This window comes from Molothrus ater, chromosome 10 (genome assembly GCF_012460135.2).
Source record: "Molothrus ater isolate BHLD 08-10-18 breed brown headed cowbird chromosome 10, BPBGC_Mater_1.1, whole genome shotgun sequence".
Taxonomy (NCBI): domain Eukaryota; kingdom Metazoa; phylum Chordata; class Aves; order Passeriformes; family Icteridae; genus Molothrus; species Molothrus ater.
Genome location: NC_050487.2, coordinates 3621587 through 3646610, shown reverse-complemented (window position 1 = coordinate 3646610; position 25024 = coordinate 3621587). Strand labels below are relative to the sequence as shown.

General features: G+C 41.1%; 1 protein-coding gene across 2 annotated transcripts in view; it reads right to left on the bottom strand.

The window, feature by feature from the left end:
- Positions 1-25024, bottom strand: part of CLSTN2 (calsyntenin 2) — a 318866-nt gene that overhangs the window by 4508 nt on the left and 289334 nt on the right. For both annotated transcript variants that reach the window (XM_036388422.2, XM_054515868.1), the window contains exons 9-16: positions 23488-23650; positions 10663-10829; positions 7127-7275; positions 5644-5867; positions 3828-3998; positions 3110-3255; positions 2412-2535; positions 896-1080 (exon numbers count right to left, since the gene is read on the bottom strand). In XM_036388422.2, the coding sequence (XP_036244315.1) occupies positions 896-1080; positions 2412-2535; positions 3110-3255; positions 3828-3998; positions 5644-5867; positions 7127-7275; positions 10663-10829; positions 23488-23650 (1329 nt within the window). The remainder of the gene's footprint in view (positions 1-895; positions 1081-2411; positions 2536-3109; positions 3256-3827; positions 3999-5643; positions 5868-7126; positions 7276-10662; positions 10830-23487; positions 23651-25024) is intronic.

The window sequence follows — 25024 nt, the reverse complement described above, 5'->3', positions numbered from 1 at the left end:
GTTAAAACCAAAGCCAACTATATCATCTTGGGTACCTGTCAGAACTCAGAGCATCCCTCTGGGTGTCCAGAGCTGCTGGGACCCCTGCCAGGGGCTCAGAGACCCTGGCACACAGCCCAGAACACCTGGGGGTTTGATTATGACCTGTGGAGCAAATTACCAGCTTTGTATGAAGACCTGAAAGCCACAGAAGTTTAAATAGTGTAATAATAAAATTATCACTGGGTGAAGATTTTGAGGTTTTTAGAATGGGGGTTTTGGGGACAAGATGGAGGGACTTGGGCATGTCCAGCCTTTCTTCTTCTCTATCTTCATCTTCTGCTGTGATGGTGGCACTTTTGGATTGGTTTAGAGTAGAAGCTCACTGTCTAACACAGGTGATAGGTATAGGAAAGCAATTGTAAACATGTTATCTGTAGTTTGTAGTATAAAGAGATAACACCGCCCCGGGGGCGGGCAGAGCGCCGCTGTCTGTCCTGCTGAGCGCACCTCGGCTGGACAGGAGAAAAATTTTCTATAGATAAGATACAATAAACAACTCTGAGAGCGAGAACTGAAGAACTCTGGCTCATTCTTTGAATGTGTGGGCCGAAACAGAGACTTTGCACGTGTCTCGGGGCTGCAATAAACTGCAGAACTCCTGAGAGGTACCTACAAACAGACATGGATGGAGTGGAAGTGATGCTGTACCTGAGAGTTCTTCACCATCTTCTTTAGTAATTATACACGACAACAAATCTGAAGTTCTCAATTATATCTGATCAAGGTGTGCAGAGCTGAGAACTGGGCTGGGGTCTGGAGTGTACACACACGCAGCTGAACAACTGCACCCTGAAAGATGCTCAAACCCACTGCAGCCCAGCCAGTGGCTCCTGGCAGTGCGAGGGTCACGTACCTCCATGGGGTTGACGGTGATGGTGAGAGCAGAGTCGTCCCAGTCCATCTCGTTGTCCTTGGCTCCCTCGTGCCCCAGGGAGCCGTGCTGGCGGGCGGAGCGCAGCCGGAGCACACCCAGCGTCACCACCAACACCAGGATGCTCACACAGATGATGATAACCATCGTGGCCACGCTGGGAACCACTGGGACAAAGGGTGGCAAAGGGAATGCAGTTACACTTGTGGAACAAGTCATCTAAACCTCACTAACCTCGTTCATTTTCAACCCATAGCACCCTCTCCTCTGGACTGAGAATCAGGACAGATGCCTTCCCTGTGCCACATGCCTGGGATGATGGAAAGTGTTGACCAGTGCCCATCCACTAAGGTGGAGCACACACAAATGGTGTTCACAGGTATCTTATGACGAGTATGATGAGTCCTAACTGAAAAGTGAGCATGCTCACCTTTGCTTTTTGAGCCACTTAAATACAGATGACAGGTAGTTAATAAGTGCAGAATCAAATAGTTTTTGCAGTAAAATTCTGTTATCTCACTTGCATGTTGACCCTTCTCAAGGCTTCAAGCTTGAGACAAAATGTACATCTCAAAGCTTGTATTTCAAAGGTTTCAAATGCTTGTGATTTCAATCTCAAGCTCCCAGAAATAAATGCATTGCCACCCTATTTATCTGTGTTACAACCTTCCTGGGAGTTTCTTGAGGACTCAAGACATTTTCCCCCACTGGTAGTCTGAGAGGCCCCTGTCTCCACCTAGTCACAGGAAGAAGTCTCTCTGAACTACCACGTGTAATCAGCTCCATAATTAGCTTAGTGGAGAAATGCTGCCACTTTCTATGTACTGTGAGGTACTGCAGTTCCAGGAGCATGGGATAACCCAGTCCATAACCCATTTTGTTGCCTTGTCTTGTCTATAAGAATGTAAGTCTGAAATCGAAACAGTATTTAGGAACAAAATAACCTAGTTTGCATTAGTTTATCCATTAAACATTCAGTTTCATTTTAGTGAAGTGTCTCTACAATGTAAAGAAAAATACAGCAATTTTCTAAGCATCTCTGTATATAGCTACTTACAACTGCCTACACTTTACATCAGCTTTACTTCTTTACATATGTGTCATTCAGCTAAAAGGATTTCAGAATCCAACTTTCAAACAAGTATCTTTGCCCTGCATTTAACTTCACTGAAAAGGTTTCAGATTTGGGTCTATATTTTAACTCATATAGCCTAAAAATTAAATAAAAATATATCCTATATATTTTTCAGCTGTGGGGGTCAGAGCACAAAACCATTAATGAAGACTTTAAAAAAGGATACCAGGTTTTAATTTAAAAGTACATTCTTGGACAGAATAGAATTCAGAGTTACCTTCTTTCACACCTGTGATCTCTGAGAGGTCTTAGAAGCTGAAACAATGGCCCTCAGGGCTTTAGTCTGTGGAGCAGGCTGACCCACAAGGGAAACACTGACACATCGGAATCATTGTGAGCAGTCTCTGGGAAGGTGTCACATACCTGAGCTGTGGACTGCACTTACACTCCCCTCAGGGTGCTGAACAGATTGGAGAAATTTGGGCTGGAATATCATGTGATTTACATGGTCCATGAAGTTTGAGTTGGAACTGTGTAGAATATTAACCTGGGAGAAGAGAAAAATAAGAGACCAGATACTCAAAAGTGTTTTATACTCCAAGACTGCTGGTTCCATATATTACATTGGACTATGAAGTTCATCAGCAGATAGGGACACTACTTCACAGATCCTAAAGGACAAATTAACTTTTTTTTAATGCCAGTGGAAAATACACAGCTTAATAAATTTCTAATTTGTAGCATGAAAAATGCAGTCTAACCTTTCTGGCTGTTGACTCTGAAGTGACACAGAACAGGACTCTTTTGATTTACCTGTTTGGATAAGTAGTGACTTTTTCTTCTCTCTATATTAACCAGCTTTTAGGTGTTACCTAAACACTATGAAATAACTGTTAATTTTATTAACAATTATCAAGCTGTTAATTGTCTTTGTAAACACTTATTAATTTTGACCATATTGCTAAGTAGGTCCTGCAGTTTCCTGGAGTTGTTACCTGGGCTCTAGGCCTCGGTGCTAGGTTGGAAAACATGACTCAGTCATTGCTCACCTCCAAGCTGAACTCACTGCTCACCTGCAGGCTGAACTCATTGCTCACCTCCAGGCTGAACTCCTTGCTCACCTCCAGGTTGAATTCATTGCTGGTGTAACGCCCATTGAGCTCGGAGCACTTGACCCTGAACTTCCTGTCCGAGGTGGCCGAGGTGCCCCAGTTGCGGTAGCGGAGCTGCCGCAGCACCTGCTCGTAGCTGAACATGCTGTCCACACCTGTGGGGTGGGAGGGCAGGGACAGCTCTGGGACAGGCAAGGGAACACTGCTCTGGCAGTGCACAACAAATCAACCGCTCACAGAACACACGGAACTCGGCAGAAAGGTCTGGAAATGACAGGGCATCAAACGTTCCCTGACACTCGATTATGTGAGGATAAGTTTTTGGAACTGAATGTAGGTCCCTAATGGAGAGGGAAAAATACAACAATGGTACAGAATAAATTACTTAGTGATGAGAAAAAGATGGCCAATGTCCCAGCATTGTACAGGAACCCCCTCACTCCCATGTTCCACTGTGATGGTCCACAAGAACCCCACATTTAAAGAAAGCAGGGATGTTGTTTTCCTTACTTGGGGAGTAGCAGGAGGGATGCTGAGAATCCAAAGGGCAAACACAGCACATCCAGAGATCAAGAAGCAGCTGTGTTTTTTAAGATACAGTCACCCTTGGGATATTTTCATGGCTAGAAAATCACAGATTTCTGTCCAATTTCTTATATATTTGAGCATTCATTCCAATATATAATTGATGTGACAAAATAAGGGAAAACAAATTTCCTGAACTTACCATAGATTGAATATCCTGCAGTGGAATTTGTGGCATCTAGATGTTTTCCTTGAAGCTCCCCATGATCTAGTTCTAAACACTCTTGTTCAGGGTCTAGTTCTGCACCAATGACCAAAACATCACAGAAATCCAAGTTGTGGAGCATTTCCTCTACTACCACTTGTTTATTGACTGTGGCATGGGGCATGAAAAAAAAAGATGGAAATGAAGATAAATTATCACAGAACAGCTCAGTCATTTTATGTGCTTTACATCAGGACTTCCAATTTTTGCCAAGATGGCTGAACTGTTTTTACTGATATTAAATCCAGCACACTTAAAGCAAATCAAGAGAAGTGTCCAGTCTGCACAGGTGCTGTGATGATGAAGGCCTCACACCCAGTGAGAGAAATAGAAAATATATTGCTCTGTAGTATAAGGCACCCAAGAACATTACTGGAAGTAGAAAACTGAAATTTGATCTTGGAAATAAATTCATGTCAAAAATTCTGCGTTTCAATGCTGAATTGATACCAGCTTTCTTAAGGAAAACCAAACTGGAAAAATACAAATCCAACATATCTATGCTTGGATGATTCTCTCAGTTACTCCATACCCCATAAACAATTTACATTACAAAGACCTGGCCATCTATCCAAGAGCAAGGCATTATTATAAATAGCAAGATCCTGTGCTGTGTGACTTAAAGAAATTAAGTTATAAACTGACTGTCCTTCAACATGTACAAGTAAAAAAATAATTCTGTTACTGGAAGAAGGGTAGCATATCAAATTAATATTTAAATTCTCTGATCAACTTAGCACAGAGTGTGTGGCAAAACTCCTTAAGCAGCTCCCTGAGGGCACAGACACTGCAAGCCTGGAACTTCCTGCCCATTTTGCAAACTTGATGTTAGAGGGCAGGAATTTGGGAAGGAAGGCATTGGGAAGGAGGGCACAGCCAGGAAAGCCTCATGCCCCTACACTGCCAACTCCTGGTGCAGTAAATCTGGGTACCTTAGCTCTAAGTTACAGCTGTAACATATCCAAAAATGCAGCCCAAGTCAAATTTGTAGGCTTCAGGTAATCCGTGCCTGTAAACTTGCATACCATTGCCCATTTTCTCTTCTTCAGAGACATGCATCTAGTTGCTGCTTATTCTAGTCCAACAAACTGTGTTTAGAATGATTCCTCAAATTACTAGACATTTCATCTGCCTTGCACACAAACATTCAAAAGATTCCTTTATAGACAATGATTTTAAACTTGATTTATACTTTTGAACATTCACACAGTGTTGAATAATAATACACACATTGCTTAACCTTAGAATAAACAGTCATCATTGAAAAGAAATATTTTTAAAGGATTATATATACATTTTATAGGTGAGAAACTGAGGCATGAGATTACTTTCTTGAGTATCACTCACAAGCTGGTATCAGAGCTGGAAACATAAGAGCAGACTAAAACAACTATTGTTCAATTACTGCTTTTCACCTTATCAGCACAATTAACAAAATTCTGTTACAAGTAGAGGCATTCTAATGAAAATACCCTATATAACAGAATATGAAAGGAGGAGTAGAAAGGAATTATTCTAAAGTATACTAAATGAATACTACATGGAAAATCTGCTTTTTTTGAAGCACCTTCTGATCTGCCACCATTTAACACATTTTTCAATGTGTTGAATTGAATTTCTTCAGTACAGCATTACTGTGACCTAATTAATCTGGGTGAAGCGACTTCCCTTGCATTACTTGTTTGCACCATCCTTTAAAAATTTGAGGAGACGTTACAAAATGAGTAATAATATTTAAAAGAAAGACACAAACCTCTGTCATGTTCTCTTAAGTCCATGGAATGCTCCATTTTAGTGACTGTGCTGACAATCCTGATGTCAGGGAACAAAATAACACCTCTCTCACTTTCAAACTGTGCAGCTGGTCTAGCAAAGTGGTCCATCCCAGTTATGGTAATCTTGGGCTCATTGGCCTGAAATACCATTACATAGGCATCTATATCTGGGATACTAATGCAGACATCTTCACCAAAACATCTGAAAAGACACATCAGTCATTAACTGCATGTAACACATTGCACATCAGAGGAGTGTGGCACTGGCAATGCCCCAAGCCCAGCTCATGGCTCTCAGGTCAGTCCAATCCATCCTCAGGCACTGCCACACATGAGGCCATGGCTCCTGTACCACTGTGCAAACAGGCCAGCTCTGCCCTCCCCTCCCTTCCCACCTTCACAGATACTCATCCTGAGGGACAAACTCAGTCTTTCCTAAAGTGACTATCAGAATAATATTTTACTGTTTAACTGACATTTAACAGAGCAGTAAAGGGTTAAAAAAGTTAACTAGATAACAACTAACTTTAGCAAACCAAACATTAAATTCAGAAAGTGGTAGCTAATGAATACAACATGGTTATCCTGTCATGTGTGATTAAAAGGGCCTAATTTTCCATTTAAATTGGTCCCATTATGAACTCTTTTTGGGACCCTCCAATATTTGCAGTGAAAAAAAGGTGCCTGTACTCCCTTTTCACCTGAATCAGCAGTGTGCAGGAAGTGAATCTCCTGACAAGCTCTGCCTCATTTCATGCTGGCACAGGAGCTGGGCCAGCCCTGGGGTGTGCAGGCTGGGCTGGCTCCAGTGGGGCAGCCTGAGAGCTCTTAGAACTTGGCTTGTTTTCCCTCCAAGCCCTGCTCTCCCTGCTCTGGACAGAGCAGAGCCCAGGGGAGGCCAGGAGAGGCTGTGGCCAGCTCTGTGCAGCTGCTGTCACTGTGCTGCACGGAGAAGGATGGACACAGAGCCAGTCCAGCCTCCACCAGTGCTCCAGGGACAGCACAGACAGCAGGGGACAGACACACAGAGGCTGCTTCAAGCACACCTACAGACACTGCTCTTGCAGATATGTCCTCTGTTTGATGGAACAGGCCTGCATTAAAAAGTCATGGCTCTGGCCATCTCAGAAGGAACCATAAATGTTTAAAATTAAAAGTAAATAAGATTGCAGTAAATGCACTTTTCAGTCCAGACTGTATGCCCCAAAATGATAAAGAGAATGCAAGTACATTATACTAACAAGAAAGGCTTCTTAAGAAGGTAGTATCAAGAGTAATCCACCATGTAAATGGTGGTTTCGGCATAAAAGTAAATTAAATTAATCCTTTAAAGTTCAATAACAAAGTAGTATGACTTATCAATTTAATTTAGCCAAAATTATTCTTTTCACATGGCCAAAGAGAAAAGTAATTCATTAAAAATGTTCCTAATCTGTTCAATTCAGCTGAAGTGTAACTTACTGGACTTTAGATGAGACTTTGAGACGTCGTACGCCTGCAGTAGGAAACTGTCTGGAGTTGATGTATGAGACCTTTTGGAGAGCTTGATTTATATTCTCAATGTCATCTCCTTCCATGACAAGGGCTGACTGGGAAGGGTTGAAGTGATACTAGGAGAAATACAAATAATTAGTTTTTAAGGGACCAGGTACAGAGTACAAAATAATATATATTTTTAAGGAATGTTGCACAGATGTAAGTAAAAATTTCAATGATTTAAGAAAAAAAAAATCTCCATAGCTATCATTGGCTGAATCCACATGTTGTTCTCTATAACATGTACTTGTATCAGTCACCTAGAAATTAATCCAGATTTGCTGTTCTTTTCCCAGCCTTATCAACCTCGCTGATACAATTTCTGCAGCAATTTCCAATGCTATTTATTTTTGAACTCTGGAGAGGTTCAAAACCTTAACTGACCACCATGATTCTTATTTCTATGTAATCTTTTTAGGTTAAACACATTCCCCATATAAAAGCATTGCCTTTTGAGCCAGCCTAGCATGCAGAAGCATATTTTGGCTGCTTTCTGTTGTGGTTTTATCCTGGGCTACCTTTCTGAGATATATTTCAACATGAATGAACAAAACAGTTACAACATTTGCCTCCTACATCTTCATTAGTGTCAGACACACTAAAGGGGACTCTCCATCCTGTCTGATGATCAATAAGGGTGTCTTGATTTAAGATGGAGCTGCAAACCCTGGGCCAGCAAACCCTGCAAAATCACTGCCTGCTCATGTAGCCCCAGGCCTTCTCTACTGCATTGCACTGAACACAGATCAGTCTTGATGACCAAAACCTTTGTCACTGTTGTGACACAACCAATGACTGATTTTTACCTTCATCATAATTAATCCTAATTACATGTTTTATCTGTTGATTGGTTTACTGAACCATCTGCATTGCCGAGGAAACCAGCGTCACCCACTTGACATCGTGCCCTACTGTTGCCAGCACTTTTCTCTCCTGGAAAGGCTTTCTTTCCCCAAAGCCTTCACATTGGTTATGTGAAGATTCTGTTAAAATACAGACAGAGGCTGCCTACACTTCCTTACAGCCAGAAAGGTTAAAAATCAAACCACATCAAACAGTCTGTGAAGAACAGGAGGAAGTGCAGGGTCCTTTGTCAAACAGAACATGGAGGACTGGGTTTAAAGCTTGTGCAGGAAGGTCACAACACACTGAAGGGTATTTTTCAACAAAGAGGAGGACTAACATGAATCCCAGCCTGCATATACTTCTTTTTCCTCTCTTTAAACTAGCAACAGTAGAGAATGAAATTAGCAAAAGGAGACTCTAGCTAGCCAGTTAATAGCTCAGCTGCAAAACAGCTGGAATGCTGCCAAAGGGACCAGAGAAAGGCCCAGTCGGAGCCATTTTTGTCTTTCTCATTAAAAAAGCTAAAAATAGCAACAGTTTAGACAGTGTCTCAGAGAGCTGTTACAGATATTGAAAATTAGGCTGCAGCCCAAAAACAGTCCGACACTATTGTCTCAGAAACTGCTGCTACACTGCTCTTTCTTAGGTGGTTAAAGCGTGAATCTCCGTGGTGCAAAGTGCCCAAAACACCTTCCAGTATCAGTCTGCCAACACTGAATCTGCAGAGCACCACATAAACAGCCCCCCAGAACCCACTGTCTGTGCAGCTGTCACACCTGCCTGTCTGGGATCAGGTGTGTTTGTTTTTCACACCACAACACCTTTCCCTCTCATTTTCTCTTCAAGGTCAGGCAACTGTTCTGCTTTCAGCTGAGCTTCCTTCTGTCAGCCCCCCAAAGAAAACCTTCCACAATCTCTCTCTCTTTGCTCCTTTCATTTTTGCCTCCTTCTGTTGCTCTCACTGTTGGCTTGCTGAGGCAGTAAAAGCAACATCAGTAACTTAAAAAAAAAACCCCACTATCTGTATTTCAGAAAATGAAGACGTTTTAAAGGTTTGCAAAAGCATGAAAAGGCAGAAAACAATTCCTTGTCTTCCTCTTTCCCTCTGCACTGCCAGTGCAGTGAAGAAGCCAGTCACAAATGCTGGAGCAGCAGTGGGTGGTAGAAGAGGGATTTTCCCATGCCCATGAAACAGGGGTGACTCAAATATTTTCAGGTTTCAGAGGGCAATAACAGGTGAGGAATTACTATGCTTTTAAGCACCATAGACTAAGTGTACAGTACTTTAATAAATGGAAAATCCCAGCAAAGAACTCACTATTAGGCATACACACGTGGGTTACAGAAATCCCTACCTGCTCCTTGTATGTGTTACTTTTAAAAACAGCTTTAACCAGCCCCTGTGTCCTGTTGCTGTGAGAAGCAGCAATGTGAAATTCTTAATGATGTCCTTGGTAGGATGATTAAATAATTCTTTGGGGTCTTTCCTCATGTGTAGAAGTTAGAGCTAGCAAAATTCCTCCTTACCTTCGCACTTTCAATTTTCATTTTTACACTCGTTTTCACAAAATGTGTCAGCTATACGACACCACTGCAACCTATCATCACCCAGACAGGCATTTATTTGGGTGCATTTCAGGTCAGTCTGTACAACAGAAAGGTTTGGCTAATAAAATGCTGTCCATGGCACTCCCACTGCATGTTCCAGATGAAGCGTTACAGCAGCGTCCTCCTCCCCTCTGAAAACCCCACAACAAAACACCCCTGTTCAGTTTCTCAGGATGCATTGTCTGCATCCAAAGGAGCTTTCTGGGCTGGAAGGGAAGCTCAGCTCCTTTGGAAGTGGTATTTGTGTGCTAGGACGCAGCTTCACAAATTCATTTACACTGAGCACAAGAACACTGCCACCAAATAATGGTGTCAGTAAAGGAAAACTGACAATGCAGCTTATGTGAGCATTGGAATAGCCAACATCCTACATGTGTATCCAAAGAACAGAACTTCAGAATTATCTGAATGAATGCAAAACCCATCTAGCCACTAGGTCAGCTGAAACAGGATTTCCCTGTCTGTTGTTCTCCAATCTTAGAAAAAGCTCTACATTACCAGTAGTCATATGCATAACGAAGATGGAGAATGACTTATATTCAAATCTAAAAGTTTAATTTCTTGCCTTTAGGGGTTTTCATGTTCATTTTTCATGTACCATAAAGTTTTCCTCTTTGAACACACCGATTTTTAGAATGGTATTTCATTAGGACTTATGTATTCCACTGCTTTAAAACTACCTGAGATCAAAATTCAATAAATCTTTGGAATCATGTCTGTTTTTGTAGAAGTAACAAAATAAGCATGAAAACACAACCTGGCAATTCATACAGGCTCTGAAGTATCAGCAGTGCCTTACTTTCTGATCATCTAGCTCTGCAAAAACGGAAACATTTTTCTTTGCAGTGTCACAGCTCTTTTAGTGTTCTGTTTTTCTTTGCATGATTTTATGGGAAATTACATTGCTTCTGGGAGTACATTTGCACTGTGTGTACTCTACCTAGGGCTCTCCATTTCATAAATCAGATCTAAATTTTTATCAAAGATGATGTCAGTTCATCCCTCACCTTTATTCCTTGGCCAAGACTCTCGAGAGAATTAATATCGAGGCCTTCCTTGCAGGCCTGCAGACAGGAAATCACTTTCTGACTCTCAATTTTCCCCGGCCGTATTGTCAGGCTGGCCAGGCTGCCATGGAAATACTGAGCAAATCTGGGCTTGGTGACTTCACCTCCTGCAAAAAAAAGAGGATGCAAAATGGTTATTGGTAGCAGCAGACAAACTGCGTATGTAAGAAATCACTTTATGTTTTAACACGTTTAAAGAATCTCTGTTCATCTCAGCCAAGTGGATTTGAGATCCCGTTTATTGTGGTACAGCGGAATGTCTTTGTGGGTTGTTGGGTGGTGTCTGGTAGCAGGCTGTCTTTAAGATTCTTGATTTTCCAGGATTGTATTCAGGTGTTTATAAAGCTGAGACAGCAAACCCAGAGATGAAACATGGCTTCCCAAATGTATACAAGGAAACAGATGATTTAAAAAAATGATCTTACTCAAGTTCTCAAACACTAACTTAATAAATGTTAAAGTCCAAGATTTATTTATAAAAAAGCAGTATTTGCAAGTGTTCTACCACAAGATCAGCTACCTCTGCCTTTGTCCTCCCAAGAACACAGCACCAGATGAGCTGAGAGTGGTGGCTCTCTGTATACGAACTGCCACCTCCCTGGGCTGTGTCTGGGGACACGCTGGCAATTCCTGCAGTGAGCAGGGAACTGTGCACAGCCCCTCTCTGAGAGGCTGGGAGTGCTGTCCCTGACCCAAGGTGCAGCACTTGGTGCCAGGTCTGGTCCTGTCTCTGTGTTGCACCTGCAGACACGCTCAGTTTGGTTCCACTCCAGGCAGCTCCGAAGGAAGACTGATCTTTAGGAGCTGTCAATAAAACGTGATTACAGACTGCCTGCTCCAGTGATCATGGCATCTCAATTACTCTTGGGACAGTTAGTGATTTACTCATCCTCCTTTAGGAGAATTTTTAGAGCTTGTCTTTCCTGCAGTGTTATCTCTCTCAGTGCATGTGAATTACTGCCTGCCTCGAGCCTGGGAGGACCAAGGAAGCCACAGAGCAGGGAGCCAGGCAGACTAATTGGATTAGCAGTTGATAAGCTGTTGATAAGGTGTTGTAATTGGTAGATAACTCATCTCTACAGTGTTTGTAGCTTCAGTATCAGACAACTTGGTTTTGGCAGGCAAGACAGCTCAAACTTGAACTTTAACTTGTGTGTGGATTGGAGTTGGATAGGGATGAAGGGGCAGATTTTCTTTAGGCTGCTGTTGTTACCTAAAGGCCTGAAAACCCCCACTTCCAGTCTCTGCAGGATGAGCATTATGAAGAAGACTCGAGCTATTTTATATAGTGAAGAAAATACACACAGGTGTACCGGCAGGAAAGGGGTGTCCAAGCAGGCTGTTTCTTCAGAGAAGTAGGAAGGGGTTTTTTGTTTGGTTGGTTTGGTTTTTTTGTGGTTTTGTTTTTTGTTTTGTTGTTGTTTTTTTTTCTTTTTTTTTTTTTTTTTTTAAACACTACAGCACAAACTGCCTCTCTTTTTCTTACCCCAAAGAAAGGTTCCCAAGGGGAAATTATTCTTGTCCACTCTCATTCATTTGTCCATTACACAGGAAATTTCCTCTGGGTAGAATTTTGAGATTTTTTTTGACATTTGAGATTTCCTAGAAACTTTCACATATACGACAGATAAATTTCAACCTTTCTAATACTTACCAAGACAATTATTTGGTAATTATTTGGTAAATCAATAGTGCATTATGGGGACATTGGCTTTTCAGCCAAAATATATTTATATTTATCTATTATATTTATCTACTTACATTCTCTTTAAAAGTACATACACAGCAGTAATATAACTGGACAAAAAAAGGTTTGCTGAATTAAAAAAAAAAATGCAAGCATCTCCTTAAAAAAGGAGACAAAATCATTTAAGAGCTTACAGAAGAAGAAGGAATCACATTTTGTTTGAAGTTTCATGTTCTCATATCACTACAGAATTGTGAAGACAGCAAGTTCCAAGGCTAAAATACCAACACTAATCCTGGAACTTTGAAATTTAGAAACCTATAGTAAGTCTGCCAGTAGGTCTTAATAATTCTGAGGAGATGCCAAATAAGAAGAGGGCTCAGACCAGTAAATGTATTTAAATGTGAAATAAATACACTCATCAAAATGTATAAAAAAGATCAGACAAGAAGCCAGAACAAAGAACTCAGTGCTGAGGCTTTGCCTGACAGAAACAATCAGAATGAACCAAAGCATCCATGAACAGATACTGGGTGTTCTTCCACTGTGGACTAGTTCTTCTCTCGTATTCTTGACAAAGCACTTACAATTACATTGCTAGCTCATTAGCAGTGATACAGGATTTGCCTATAAATCATTAAATACGCAGGGTATTCACTGTGTCCAAGCCACACTTTTAAGAAATGTTGCTGCACAAGGAGGTATTACCATCTTGGAGATGTATAATTCTTGTTTAAAGTCACCTGTCCAGCCACCAACATCAAAGCATGGAAGGGAATATCAGTGTTTCCAGGAATAAGCTTTTAAAATACTCTGAAAATACAGGCACTACAAAAACATTGAGCATTTAAAGAACAAGGCTTACACACCCTCTTCACAGGAATAAGGAGGTGTTTGTGCAGGTGCAGAGATTAACACTGGACTGTAAAGGAGGTGATGTAATATTTGCTTGGGAGAGGCTATCAACTGTTGTTTAAACAAAAATCCCCAAGTATTTCAAGAAACGGTGAGTGAAAAATAGCTGGGAGTAGCCAGTGTCATACTTTGTGAGTGGAGAAAATCTGCAGAACCATGGCCATGGCCATGACAGGGGGATCCAGGCTGAGACAATGCATGTGAACAACTAACAGCAGACTCTGCAGGGACACGGAGGGATGAGGCACTGTCCCCAGCCCCGAGATAAATACAGCTGGACCTAATCTATTATTGAGAATATTCCTCAGCTTTCTAAACTCTTCTGAAGATAGAGGCCCCCAAGCAATCCTCTCCATCAACCACTGACCCTTGAGGGGGGGACTTTTATTCCCAACTGGAAATGTGAGCGGTCAAAATACATCTGCATCATTTTCCTTTGCCAGGCTAAGCAAGGACTTCTCTTTACATCCTCCACCTAACACTGTAGATTATGTAGACTAACACAGAGAACAAAGTGGAGCTCCAGTGACAATAGTCAAGTATATGAAAATTTGTAATAGCTCTGTAACACAACATCTCCTGTAGACTATGAACATCCCTGTTGCTCTTCCTGGAACTTATCTTGCTAAAGTACTAACCCTACTGTAGTGTTCTTGTCACTGTATGTGTAAAACAGGATGTGCCTGTTCATCCAGGGCACTGAGAACACCAGCACCAACACTTTTAATCACATGAAAAAACAAGAACACTTAAAGAGAGAATATTATCTTATACCAGATTGCTAAATAAGCCTTCCATAAGCAACTTTTACCAGTGTTAAAGACAAAATTATATACCTGCCAATTCTGAACTTGAAGGTGAACAGAAATCATTATATCTGTCTCTTCTTACAGTTGCTTGTAATTGCAGCATGCTGTCATTTTGATATTCTTCTGTCTCAGCATTTCAGAATCTTCTCAGCTCAGTGGGGTATGTTAGCTGCTGATGTTCCCATCACCAGTAATTATGAGATTGCAAATGGACAAAATCAAATGCAATAAAACTGGAAAACAAACCCCAAAACTCTCACTAAAATTAAAGGAATGGCCTAAAGCCAGTTTCCTACAAATCCTGCTTTCTAGCTTTGATAAAATGTTTTATTCATATTTGGGTCAATTGTATTGGTGTGTTTGGAAGCTGCTTCCTTCTGCTTCTGCAATCTGATATTCTTTGAGTATTTGACTTCAGCTTCTCAGTGGGTGGAAATTTAGCCCAGGATGGCCAATCTCCAAATCCTAGTCAGTCTGAAATTCTGAGCTCCCAAGACTAGATGAGTATAAATATATTTAATCCAGAATGAACATGATAATTCCATTGCACGTTTAAGCACAATGGATAACTGTACCTAATGCTGATAGTAACATTTTACAGAATATTATCCAAATTCTTCTAAATACTGATTTTTCAAATAGAGATCCTTTGACCCTGAGCAGGATTCATTTCATGCTCCCCATGCAGCTGACAGGCAGCTCAGAGTCAGTGGCTTCACTAGGCAGGAGGATGCTCAGTTCCACTGCCTGGACTTGACTCAGCACTGGTGTTACCACCTGCTAAGAAACAACTGAGAAAAGATTTAAATGTGAAATACACTCATTAAATTGAGCATTGAGATGCTCCCAACAGCCCCTTATTGCTTTAAGGCACTTTGAGGTCTTGGTTCTGGCACCAAAGTGAGCCTAAGCAGCAGTGGGATAACAAAGCTAGGCCAAAATAGATTACACAGAGAACAGAATGGAGCTCCAGTGACAATAGTCAAGTATATGGAAATTTTCAATAGCTCTGTAACACAGCATCTCCAGTTTCTCTTCAGAGCTCAGGATAACCAGTTAACTTGGATTGCCTCAGCAAGGCTCATGGAACCTCCTTGCTGTCGGGGTCTTTTTGCCCTTTCCTAACTGCTCAGATACAGCTCATCTCCAAGAAGATGTTGGTAAATTCTGAGAGAATGCAAAAAACCTAGTCCTCAACTGTGTTGTATCTTGTGTTTCACTCAGCATTATGTTTATTGATTGCTATGGATTAATATGCTGTGAATGCTAATTCTTGGAGGATGGTTAAGTAGTTAAGGCTAATTAATGACAGAGCCAAGAGAGGAAAACAGAACCTTCCCTGCTGCCAGGGAATTAAGTTAATGTCTGTAACACAAAAGACTGAAACTACACTATAGTTTAGTCATCAACTATTCTTACTACAATTCCTTCCATGAAAAATTTTTGCGGCTACTGATTTTTTTCTCTTCCTTAAATGTAAATGTTGTGGTTGCCATCACAGTTGTGAGGGAGCACAGGCCACAGGGTTGTTCAGATCTTGCTGACAAAATTGTGCATTGCTTTTCACACCTGACCCAGCATGCACCAACACTTCTGAAGTCTGGCAGATACAGGAGGATGGATGGTGGCTTTTGGCATTAATTCAACCCTTGTAAAAGGAAGATGGTGTCAGCAGACTGTGCAGGCATCCAGAGGAACCATGACATCCATAATTATTCACTATAATACTGTTCACCCCTTAGTCATTGTTGAAGTAGCATGCATCATACCATCATACCTTTCACTTGCTAAAATAATTACTGTTTTCTGGACTGAGATTCTTCTGTGCTGGTTCTCATCTCTTTTGCTGCTGGAATTATCTAGATAATAGATAACTAGATAGCTAGAGCTATCAGGGTATGGTGATGGGTAGTGTCCCATGATATTAGCTGCAGCCTAGAGGCATCTCCTACACTGGGGCCAGGGTTTTCCCCTCCCACAAGAAGCCTAAAAGCCTCCGAGCCATTGTGAGTGTTGATTCCCTCCTGTGCCATTCACAGCTGGGGCTGAGCTCACAGCAAGGGGCACAGCCAGGGACATGCAGGAGACCCCACAGGCCCCTCAGTGGGGTGGGAGCACGCTGCCAGTGAAAGCAAGACTTTACAATATCAGTTCTTGGCACAGACATTAATAGGCACAGACACAGTTACAGCTGCTCCCTGAAATTTCAAACACACCAGATCAAATGGAGAAGACCAACCTACTTAATTTTAGCTGAGTATGTTGCAGATGTCTGTCTGTCTTGGGGGCAGTTCAGTGGGGATGACTCCTTAGACACATGGAGGAAAACAAATCTTTTGTTATAAACAGTTGAAGGCTGCCAGATGAACAACAATTTAGGGGAGTTAAGAACTGTTACCTGGCAATCACCTCTTGTTGCAGCCACAGAGAGCTTCTGCTAGATATAACAATATATCTGTTAGATATAGCATAGGGGAATCCAGGGGGAATCCTGAAGAATCCCAGGGTTTGGACTTCATAGGGTTGAAATGCATTCATTAAAGAAGCAGAGCCTGTTTCCATGACACGTTTGTTTTTCATTTTGCATTGAGTTGATATAAGGTGTGACAGAATTTGATTAGCATTGCATTTTGCAGTTGTAGGTTTGATTACACAGATGTAAAGTGCTGCTTGCCTTCCTTACCAATCTCCAAAGAACAATCAGGCACGTCAAAACAAGTGACTTTATGGAGCTCAGAGATTTTGCAGGCTTTTTGTCCTATCCTAATAATGAGCAAGTAATTATCAAGGCACTCAAATCACAATGAGGTTTTCATGGGAAATGGTCAAGAGTCAAGAGAATTTCCAACTGAGATGCAATTTTTTAAAGATATTCTAGACTCTGGTTATACTGAGCCAGATCATTAAAGAACAATTGAGTATTTAGGGTTCCAACATAAAGATTGACTGAATCTGGGAGCAGGCAAAAGACATTCTGGCTCTGAAGTCCTCAGGTCCAAGCCTCCAAATTTATCCTATCTTTTTATTACAGCAGTTTGGGGAGCTGGATTTAATTCTCTGACAAGTAGATTGGCTGTAAAACAGGATGAAACTTAACACAGATTTCAGGAGTAGCCCCAATAGGTGACATGACATTTCTCAGCACAGAAAAGTTTTAGTGGGGTCTTTTATATCACTCAGATAAAAATTAATCATAAGTTGGTCATCAAACATGTCCCATGTTAAGTCTGCCTCTGCTCTGGGTAGATATCATAACCCAACAACCTCACTCAAACAGCTTTAGGCTTTAAAGCTTTATCTGAAGTAGGCCAAGTTCAGAGAACACTAAGGGCTCCCTGCTCTTGTGTGTCCAAATGCCAACTGATGTCTTTGCAATACATCCTTAAACCCAAAGTGGGTAAAACTTACAGTATTGACGATGATTTTTCTTAGGATAATAAAAACACGATACAATTTTTCACAATCCAGCCAATAGATAAATGTTGCTCAAAAAACCTATATCCCTATTGTCCAAAAAATATTTTTGTGCTGGTAAGTAGTTCTCCCTGCAGAAATTCAGTTAAAAATGGGGCATATATCTAGGGTAACAGATTTGAATGCAAATTCAGCTCTCCAAGAAAATACCCTCCTAAACTAAACCTTCCACATGTGTTTGTACTTCTATTACAGCTGAAACTCAGCAAAGGTCTCTGAAGTGCAGTGAAATCTGCCCCATCTTTCTCTGGATGAGACGGATTGTCACAGACATCTTTTATGGAAAATCCTTTCCTTAGGATTTTTCCTCCTGAGAAGCTGAGAGGCCTCAGGAACAAAATGTAACCAATGGTTATCTGCTGCTGTGGAATGCAACAGGTGCATCTGGGATTGGCCCATGTTGGATGTTTGTAATTAATGGCCAATCACAGTCAGCTGGCTCGGACTCTCTGTCCGAGCCACAAACCTTTGTTATCATTCTTTCCTATTCTATTCTTAGCCAGCCTTCTGAGGAAATCCTTTCTTCTATTCTTTTAGTATAGTTTAAATATAATATATATCATAAAATAATAAATCAAGCCTTCTGAAACATGGAGTCAGATCCTCGTCTCTTCCCCAATCCAAAAACCCCTGTGAACACACGGTCACAAAGGACAATGCAGCAAGAGCACTTGCTTCCTTCCTCTGTCTGCTTTTGCCCCTGAATGTATAGCAATAAAGGGATCAGAGTGGGAACCTATAAATCTTGATTTAATGGAAGAAGTTTCTCACTCTGTAAAAGGGTCCATTTGCTATGTCCTCAGATAAACTGAATCAGAAATAATGAACTCAGAGGAGAACTTCATGGGGTGAGCTCTTGTAAAGTGTGCTCCAGGACAAGCTAACAATTTGTTTACATTGCTCAGGAGAATTAAGTAGGATGTTAAAACCTAAAAGGGAGAATAAGAACAGAAGATCTGATTCTGTTCTTGCTCTGATGCAGATTTTTTAAGTGACCTGTGGAAAAATCATCTACTGCACTTTATCCCCACAGAGTATGGGTCACTCTCATGCCTTGCTGCACCTTTTTATTTTTTGAAAAGACTTGAGACTCTTAAGGTAAATGAGGAAATCTTAAAGTATTTTTATGCTAAAGAAGAAAAAGTGCAGTAATGAGAACCTTGGGGAGTTCCCAATGGACCATGTCTGCTTTGATACCCATTCAGGGAGGAAGCAGTTCAGACACAGGGAAGTGGTTCCCTCCTGTTCTCTGTGGTGTTTCTTTTGCTCTAGGAGACAGATGTGCAAGCAAGTCAATTTTGTCCTTTAGATATGCTGAGAGAGTAATTCTGCCTGAAAATTTCTTTCACCATTAGAGAAAGAGCAGCACTTTGGCCTTAAATAACCTGACCTCCATCAAAATCACACCCTTGACAATCATCACCAGACCAGCGATGTGAACAAAATTTTAAAGATGTTAAGATTAAGTTATATAATTAACCATATGTACCTGCAGAGAAAGCTGTCAAACTTCATGAGGTTACAGAAAGGGCTAATTCCAGGAACAGCTGTACCAGGGGTTTGTTTCTGCCTCACTAGGAGCCCAGTTTGCTTAGCTTTGTGGTCAGCCTTACCTTTTCCCAGGCCTCCCAGCACTGAAATCCCAGCTAAGGAATAAGTTGGGATTTGCCATGCATGAAGGCTGGCACTTTACTGTGGTTACCAAACCAACATCAACACTTTAGCCTAAAGATAATGCTTAAACTCCTACCCTCAAATAAACCACCCCCACTCAAGTATAGCAGTACTGAACATCAGCTGCACAAAAAAGAATTCACTCTAGGCCAACCATTGTGAAGGACCCTAAATCAATGAGGTAACTCTGCTTGGATCTTCTGTTTCATAAGATCCTTGAAGAAAGAACCAAGGGTTTTAGATTTAAAAAGGAAAATTATACCACAGTAACATACAGTATACCAAATTTTTAGTAGATAAAGTTCATATTGACTATGCCAGAACAAATCATGCAGCTTTCCTCATGTGCAGAGTGTCATCAGAACTGGGAACCATTCCCCAGGCTTGGTTTTAAGTAATTGGGCCATTTCCTGGACTGCAGTAAACTTGACCCAGTGCCTGACAGACCCTAGGAAGGGTCTTTTCCATCACTTTTAAAGGCTGGCTTTCTGCTCTTTCAACCATCTTCACTCCCTGCTTGTCTCCAAGAATATGCCCTTCAGGAAAAGGCTAATTTTCCCTACTTTTTGGAGAGCCCTAGCACTCAACTCACATTATTTAAAGAAATTTTGCATAAAATCAGGAACAAACAAATCAGGCAAGATTTTTATATTGCCAGGGAAAGGGTAAAGAAGTAGGAGAGATTTGCTTATGGCACAGACAAACCAAGTGAGCACACCATAGGCTAAAGTTTGAATTTGTCACATAAGCCTGAGGAATTGCACATTCACTTTGTTTTCATGTTATGGTCAGGAGAACAGCACTGATCTTAAACTGCTCTTATATTTCACTTGAGAAGCTGAAGGTAGAAATAAAAAACAACCGAACTTTTCATAATGGATGCTATAAACAAGTCTATAAAACTCAGAAAACAGTTACTCAGGTATTGGAATATTAATAGTAGGCAATAATAATCTTAAAGAAAAGAATTTTACATGTCCAAGATTCCTTCAGGCCATAACTCTGACGAAGACAAGGAGGAGGTGCAGGCATGGTGCTTGCTACAGAGCCCCAGGATGGGGACCAGTGCAAGGGATGGAAAGATCAGGGCTCAGAGTCACTCATATCCCAGAGGACACTCAGGCTCCTAAAGAAGCAGCAGAACAATTCCCAGTTTCCAGACCAGAACTGAACATTTTCATCTACAGGAGGGTAAATCCCTCATAGCAGTAGCAGATTTTCCTATTAGTGCTAACAGAGCAAATTGCCATTTTTGTTCTTGATTTTTCACAGTCCTCTAAATACACTCCTCCTGCTCCCTGCCAGTCTTTCAGCTGCCCCACAGCCACAATGACTTTTGGCTGTCAGCAAATCAGAATTAAAAAAAGGAATGTTATTTCTTCTGATTCATTTACTTGTCTGAGGGGAGACTGTTTTTCAAATAATTTGACTTTGACAAACGGATGCTGTGTACTCAGAACTGTAAAGTGGTTTAGTAAAGACAGGAAAGAAGATCTTGCCCTTTCTGAAGGAACAGGTTAGAGACCAGTGTTCCTTTCTGCCAGTACTTTAATGAAAAGAAAGGAAGGAGTCTTAGCAAACCAGAGCTGGAAATTCTTCATATCCTCTTAACAAGGAGACTCCTGAATGCTTATGACACCAAAATCACCATATCTTTTACTGAAATAAACCACAGAATGCTGTAAAGCAGCTTTATAATGTTGTGAAAATGTAGAGGTTTAGACTGTTGTTACTGGCTAATATGTATAAGCCTAAGTAGACAATAACAGTTTCACAGAAAGTATTTATAGTTAAAATATTTATTTCATAGAGCCCCTTTTTCTTGAAATATACAAACTTTGAAAATTATTGTTTTGACTAGAATAGATTGTTTTGACTAGAAGGATTTGACTAGAATAGATTTGACTAGAATAGAATAGATTTTCTATGTTAATTAATTACTATTTCACAGACTGAAATACAGTGCTGCATCTTATTAACAAAGTGACTTTCCACACCATTCATGTAAAATAGTTGAGGTGATCAAAACAAATGTACCAAATGAGAAGCTTTGTCAAAAGCAGTATCTTGAAATCTTGTTTCACATAACCATTAGAAGTTTATCTTTTTGCCTCACACATGATAGTTTATCAGAATCTTCAGCACACTGTATTAATAAATCTTAGCATTTTCATTAGGTGGAAAATTTGTTTCCACTTTTGAGGAACTCAAATTCTGTCACTATGAAAAGAGCAATAACATAATATTGCAGTAAATACGTATGATTTCAGTAGTTTAAATTAGGTGTTCCACCAAAAAGGAAGAAGAATCTTATGCTGAATGGTTATTAATTAAGCCATCAAATTATCCCAGGCAAAAATAAAAATGTTGGAAAACAATATCCACTTTTTATTTTTTAACAGCTTAAATATGAAATATAGTCCCTGGCCTGAATGTATTGGGAGCCTAAGTGAGCAGTTTTGCCTCAATTCCTTCTCTTCCCAATTTGAGACAAGGAGCCAGAGGTGCAAAGGGAGCAAGATGATTGTTTTTGTTCCCAGCTGCCTTGGGGGCAGATGAGCCCCGCGGACGCAGGGCTGTGGCAAAGCTGGCACAGCTGTTGCTCAGGCTGGGCTCATTGCACAGACACCCAAACTGCTCCACGGGCCCCAGACTGGCACCTGCAAATTGATTAACCTGAGATTCAGGTGAGGGCTGGAGGGAGAGGATTCCCAGCAATAACAAGACTTCTAGGAAAAAAGACCCAAAGATTGCTTTTAGAGAGTAACAAAAACACTGAGTGTGGGTGAAAGAAGATCAGGGGCAGAAGTAATACAAATAATGCACAAGAACATTTATGTTGACCTATGCAGAAGAACCTTGTATAAATAGGCAGTAAGGGATTAAAATGAATTTGTTTTAGTACAGATACAGAGAAATGGTGATTTTTCTGAAGGCAATACTCCATGATTATTCACAGCCTCTATGGCATTTGCTCATGTCTGGAAAGAACTAAATTTACAAATTAGATTTGCATTTTCTAACTCTGGAACTTTGATGCAAAAGTACTGCACCAATATTGCAGAATAAAAAAAAAAATCAACACATGCAAACACCAGCTAGACAAGAAACTGTCTATACTTTTCCAAGTATATGGGATTAGTGCAATGCCGACCAGCTGATCAAACCTCCAATAATTATCAATATTGTCAACTTATGAAATTTTGTTTTTAAGGTTAGTGCAGCTTCATTCTGCATGTTGTCATCAAAGTAAAGATTGGATCTTTACCCCACTCATAATCTAACAGCTGAATTTGCTTTGAGTACTATTAACATTGAACAGCCCTGCCACGCATAAGATGTCCAAATTTTGCAAATAAGCAGAGATCAAATTGGCAAACAAGGTGATAATGGAGAAAATGAGACTACATGAAAGAGTGGGGAAGAGACACAATCTATGTTAAAGCATTTTTCCTAATTATAGTTTCCTTCAATTCATACTTTAAGTGGAAAAAAGACAGTGTAAATAGAAAATCAACATGGAAGGGTAATGGAGACAACTTTACAAAAACAGACAAGCAGAGAAAAAGGAGCACTTCAGGTGTAAGGCAGAGAACAGAGAAAGAAAGTGGTGCAAGGACCAGGTAAAAAGAATGAGAAGGATTGGATTATAAAGGGTAGAAAACAGAGAAAGGTAATATTTAAGCAAATATTACCATATATGCCCATATGGCTCAGGGGTTTGGACTTTTGGACTTATTTTACTCTCACTTTTACCTCTGGTGTACAACAGGGTGAATCAAGTGAATTACTGGAATTGCTGGTGAGATACATCCAATGTGAAGAGCCCAGGACTGGGCCATGAGCTGTAAAATCTGAGGCAGGGACTGAGAAGAGGTAGCTGGGGTTCTTTAGTACCTAGATAGTTTGCTTAAGGTGGGAGAACAAGGGAAACAATTAAGTGAGGACGAAAGATAAAGAAGACAATCTTTCACACTGAATAGACAAACTGTATCCAATATTTCTTCAGGTGATGAAAATGCAAAACCTGTTAATGTCCTGTCCATTTTATCCTTGGACTTGATTCATTAACAACTCTGGATTTACACCTGATTTTATACCATCAATCTTTTAGCAGCTTATTTCCTACACAATCAGCGAGACAGGCAAGATTCTTCCTTGGCCTGAACTCCTGGCAGTGCTGTCTGTTGTCTGGTGTGATTTTACCTTGCCAGCAGGCCCCCACTGTGAGCTGCATGGCGATGTGGGAGGGGTGGATGGGCCAGTCGTTGGTCACCAGGTACGGCTCGTACGTCGTCCCGTCCATGTACAGCGTCACCACGGGGAACTCCACATTGACCACGTAGTAGTGCCACTCCTTGTCACAGATCTGGGAGACACAGCACAGTGTTAGACAGCTCTTACAGTGGCTGGTTTTTATATCCCGTGTGGTTTTCAAATGGTGTTTCCAAATTTCAGTCATGGGAAATAATGTTGCTGTAATTTCTGTGTCTCTAACATGAATGAAAGCCAAAACAATGTTGATAAATACTCTTGGCAAAATATATATTTGCAAAATATATGTGATAAATAGAGGCTTCTTAAAACACACTCTGAAACGAGACATGGATAGAAAATAGAAAAATCAGGCAATTTGGTATTTCATCTGTATTTTCACATTTCCTAATACATAATTATCTTAGGTTACAAATACAAGATGTGGCTGGGGGTATTGCCATTGGTTGGGCAATTATCTTCTGTTCATTGGGCAGCTTTCTTTATCTCTCCCCCAGCCAATCCTCCCTCCAGGAGATCTCTGCTGTCCATGGCCACTGAGTGTCCCTGCAGGGCTGATCCAATTCCAGCATCCCATGGGGAGATGCTGCGCCCAGGGCAGGAGCCAAGCATTCCTACCTGGATCTAACGGGAGCCTGGCACAGCACAGCAGCCTTTGCCCAGTGCATTGTCAGAGGAGCAGCTTCTGCTGCCCTGCATGGCCAGAGGGAGCCCAGGCCCATCTCCAGCAGCCCTGGAGCTGCAGAGGAAAACTCCCCCCTTGTGCAGGATCCCTGCTCCAGCAGAGCCACAGCTGGCACTGCAGGAGGGCTGAGCCCCCATGGGATGGGGCTGTGCCACCCCCTGACACACAGGGGGACAGGGCATGGTCTGACTCTGGCAGGGTTGTTTTGTACTACTGCTTTTTTTTTTTTTTTTTGCCTAATAAAGAACTGTTATTCCTACTCCCATATCTTTGCCTGAGAGACCCTTAATTTCAAAATTATAATTATTCAGAGAGAGTTACATTTTCCATTCAGGGGAGGCTCCTGCCTTCCTTAGCAGACATCTGTCTTTTCAAACCAAGACGATAATATTAGTTTCTTAATGCTTGTATCTAGTGTTGAAAACAGAACACTTCATGTAAGATACACAGAGGATGTACTGGCATAGTTACTGAGCATTCCTAGTAGGTTCAGATTAAGAAAATGTACAGCCCTTAGTCACTGGACTGATGATTGCCATTATTAACTTATCCCATCAGTACTTAGAAAATCCTGTACAACCTGCCAGGACCTTGACAGTACTGAAAGGACCTGGGCTGTGGCCTGTGCAACACAGAGGGACGAGCAATCTACAGGTTTGGGCAGGAACTCACCTCTTCTCCACCCTTCATCTTTTGGCCTTGAGCTTTTTCCCAGATGGTGGGAAAATGAGGATCTTTATGATTTCCCTGACACCCACCAGCTTTGAAAAGCAACAGCCACAG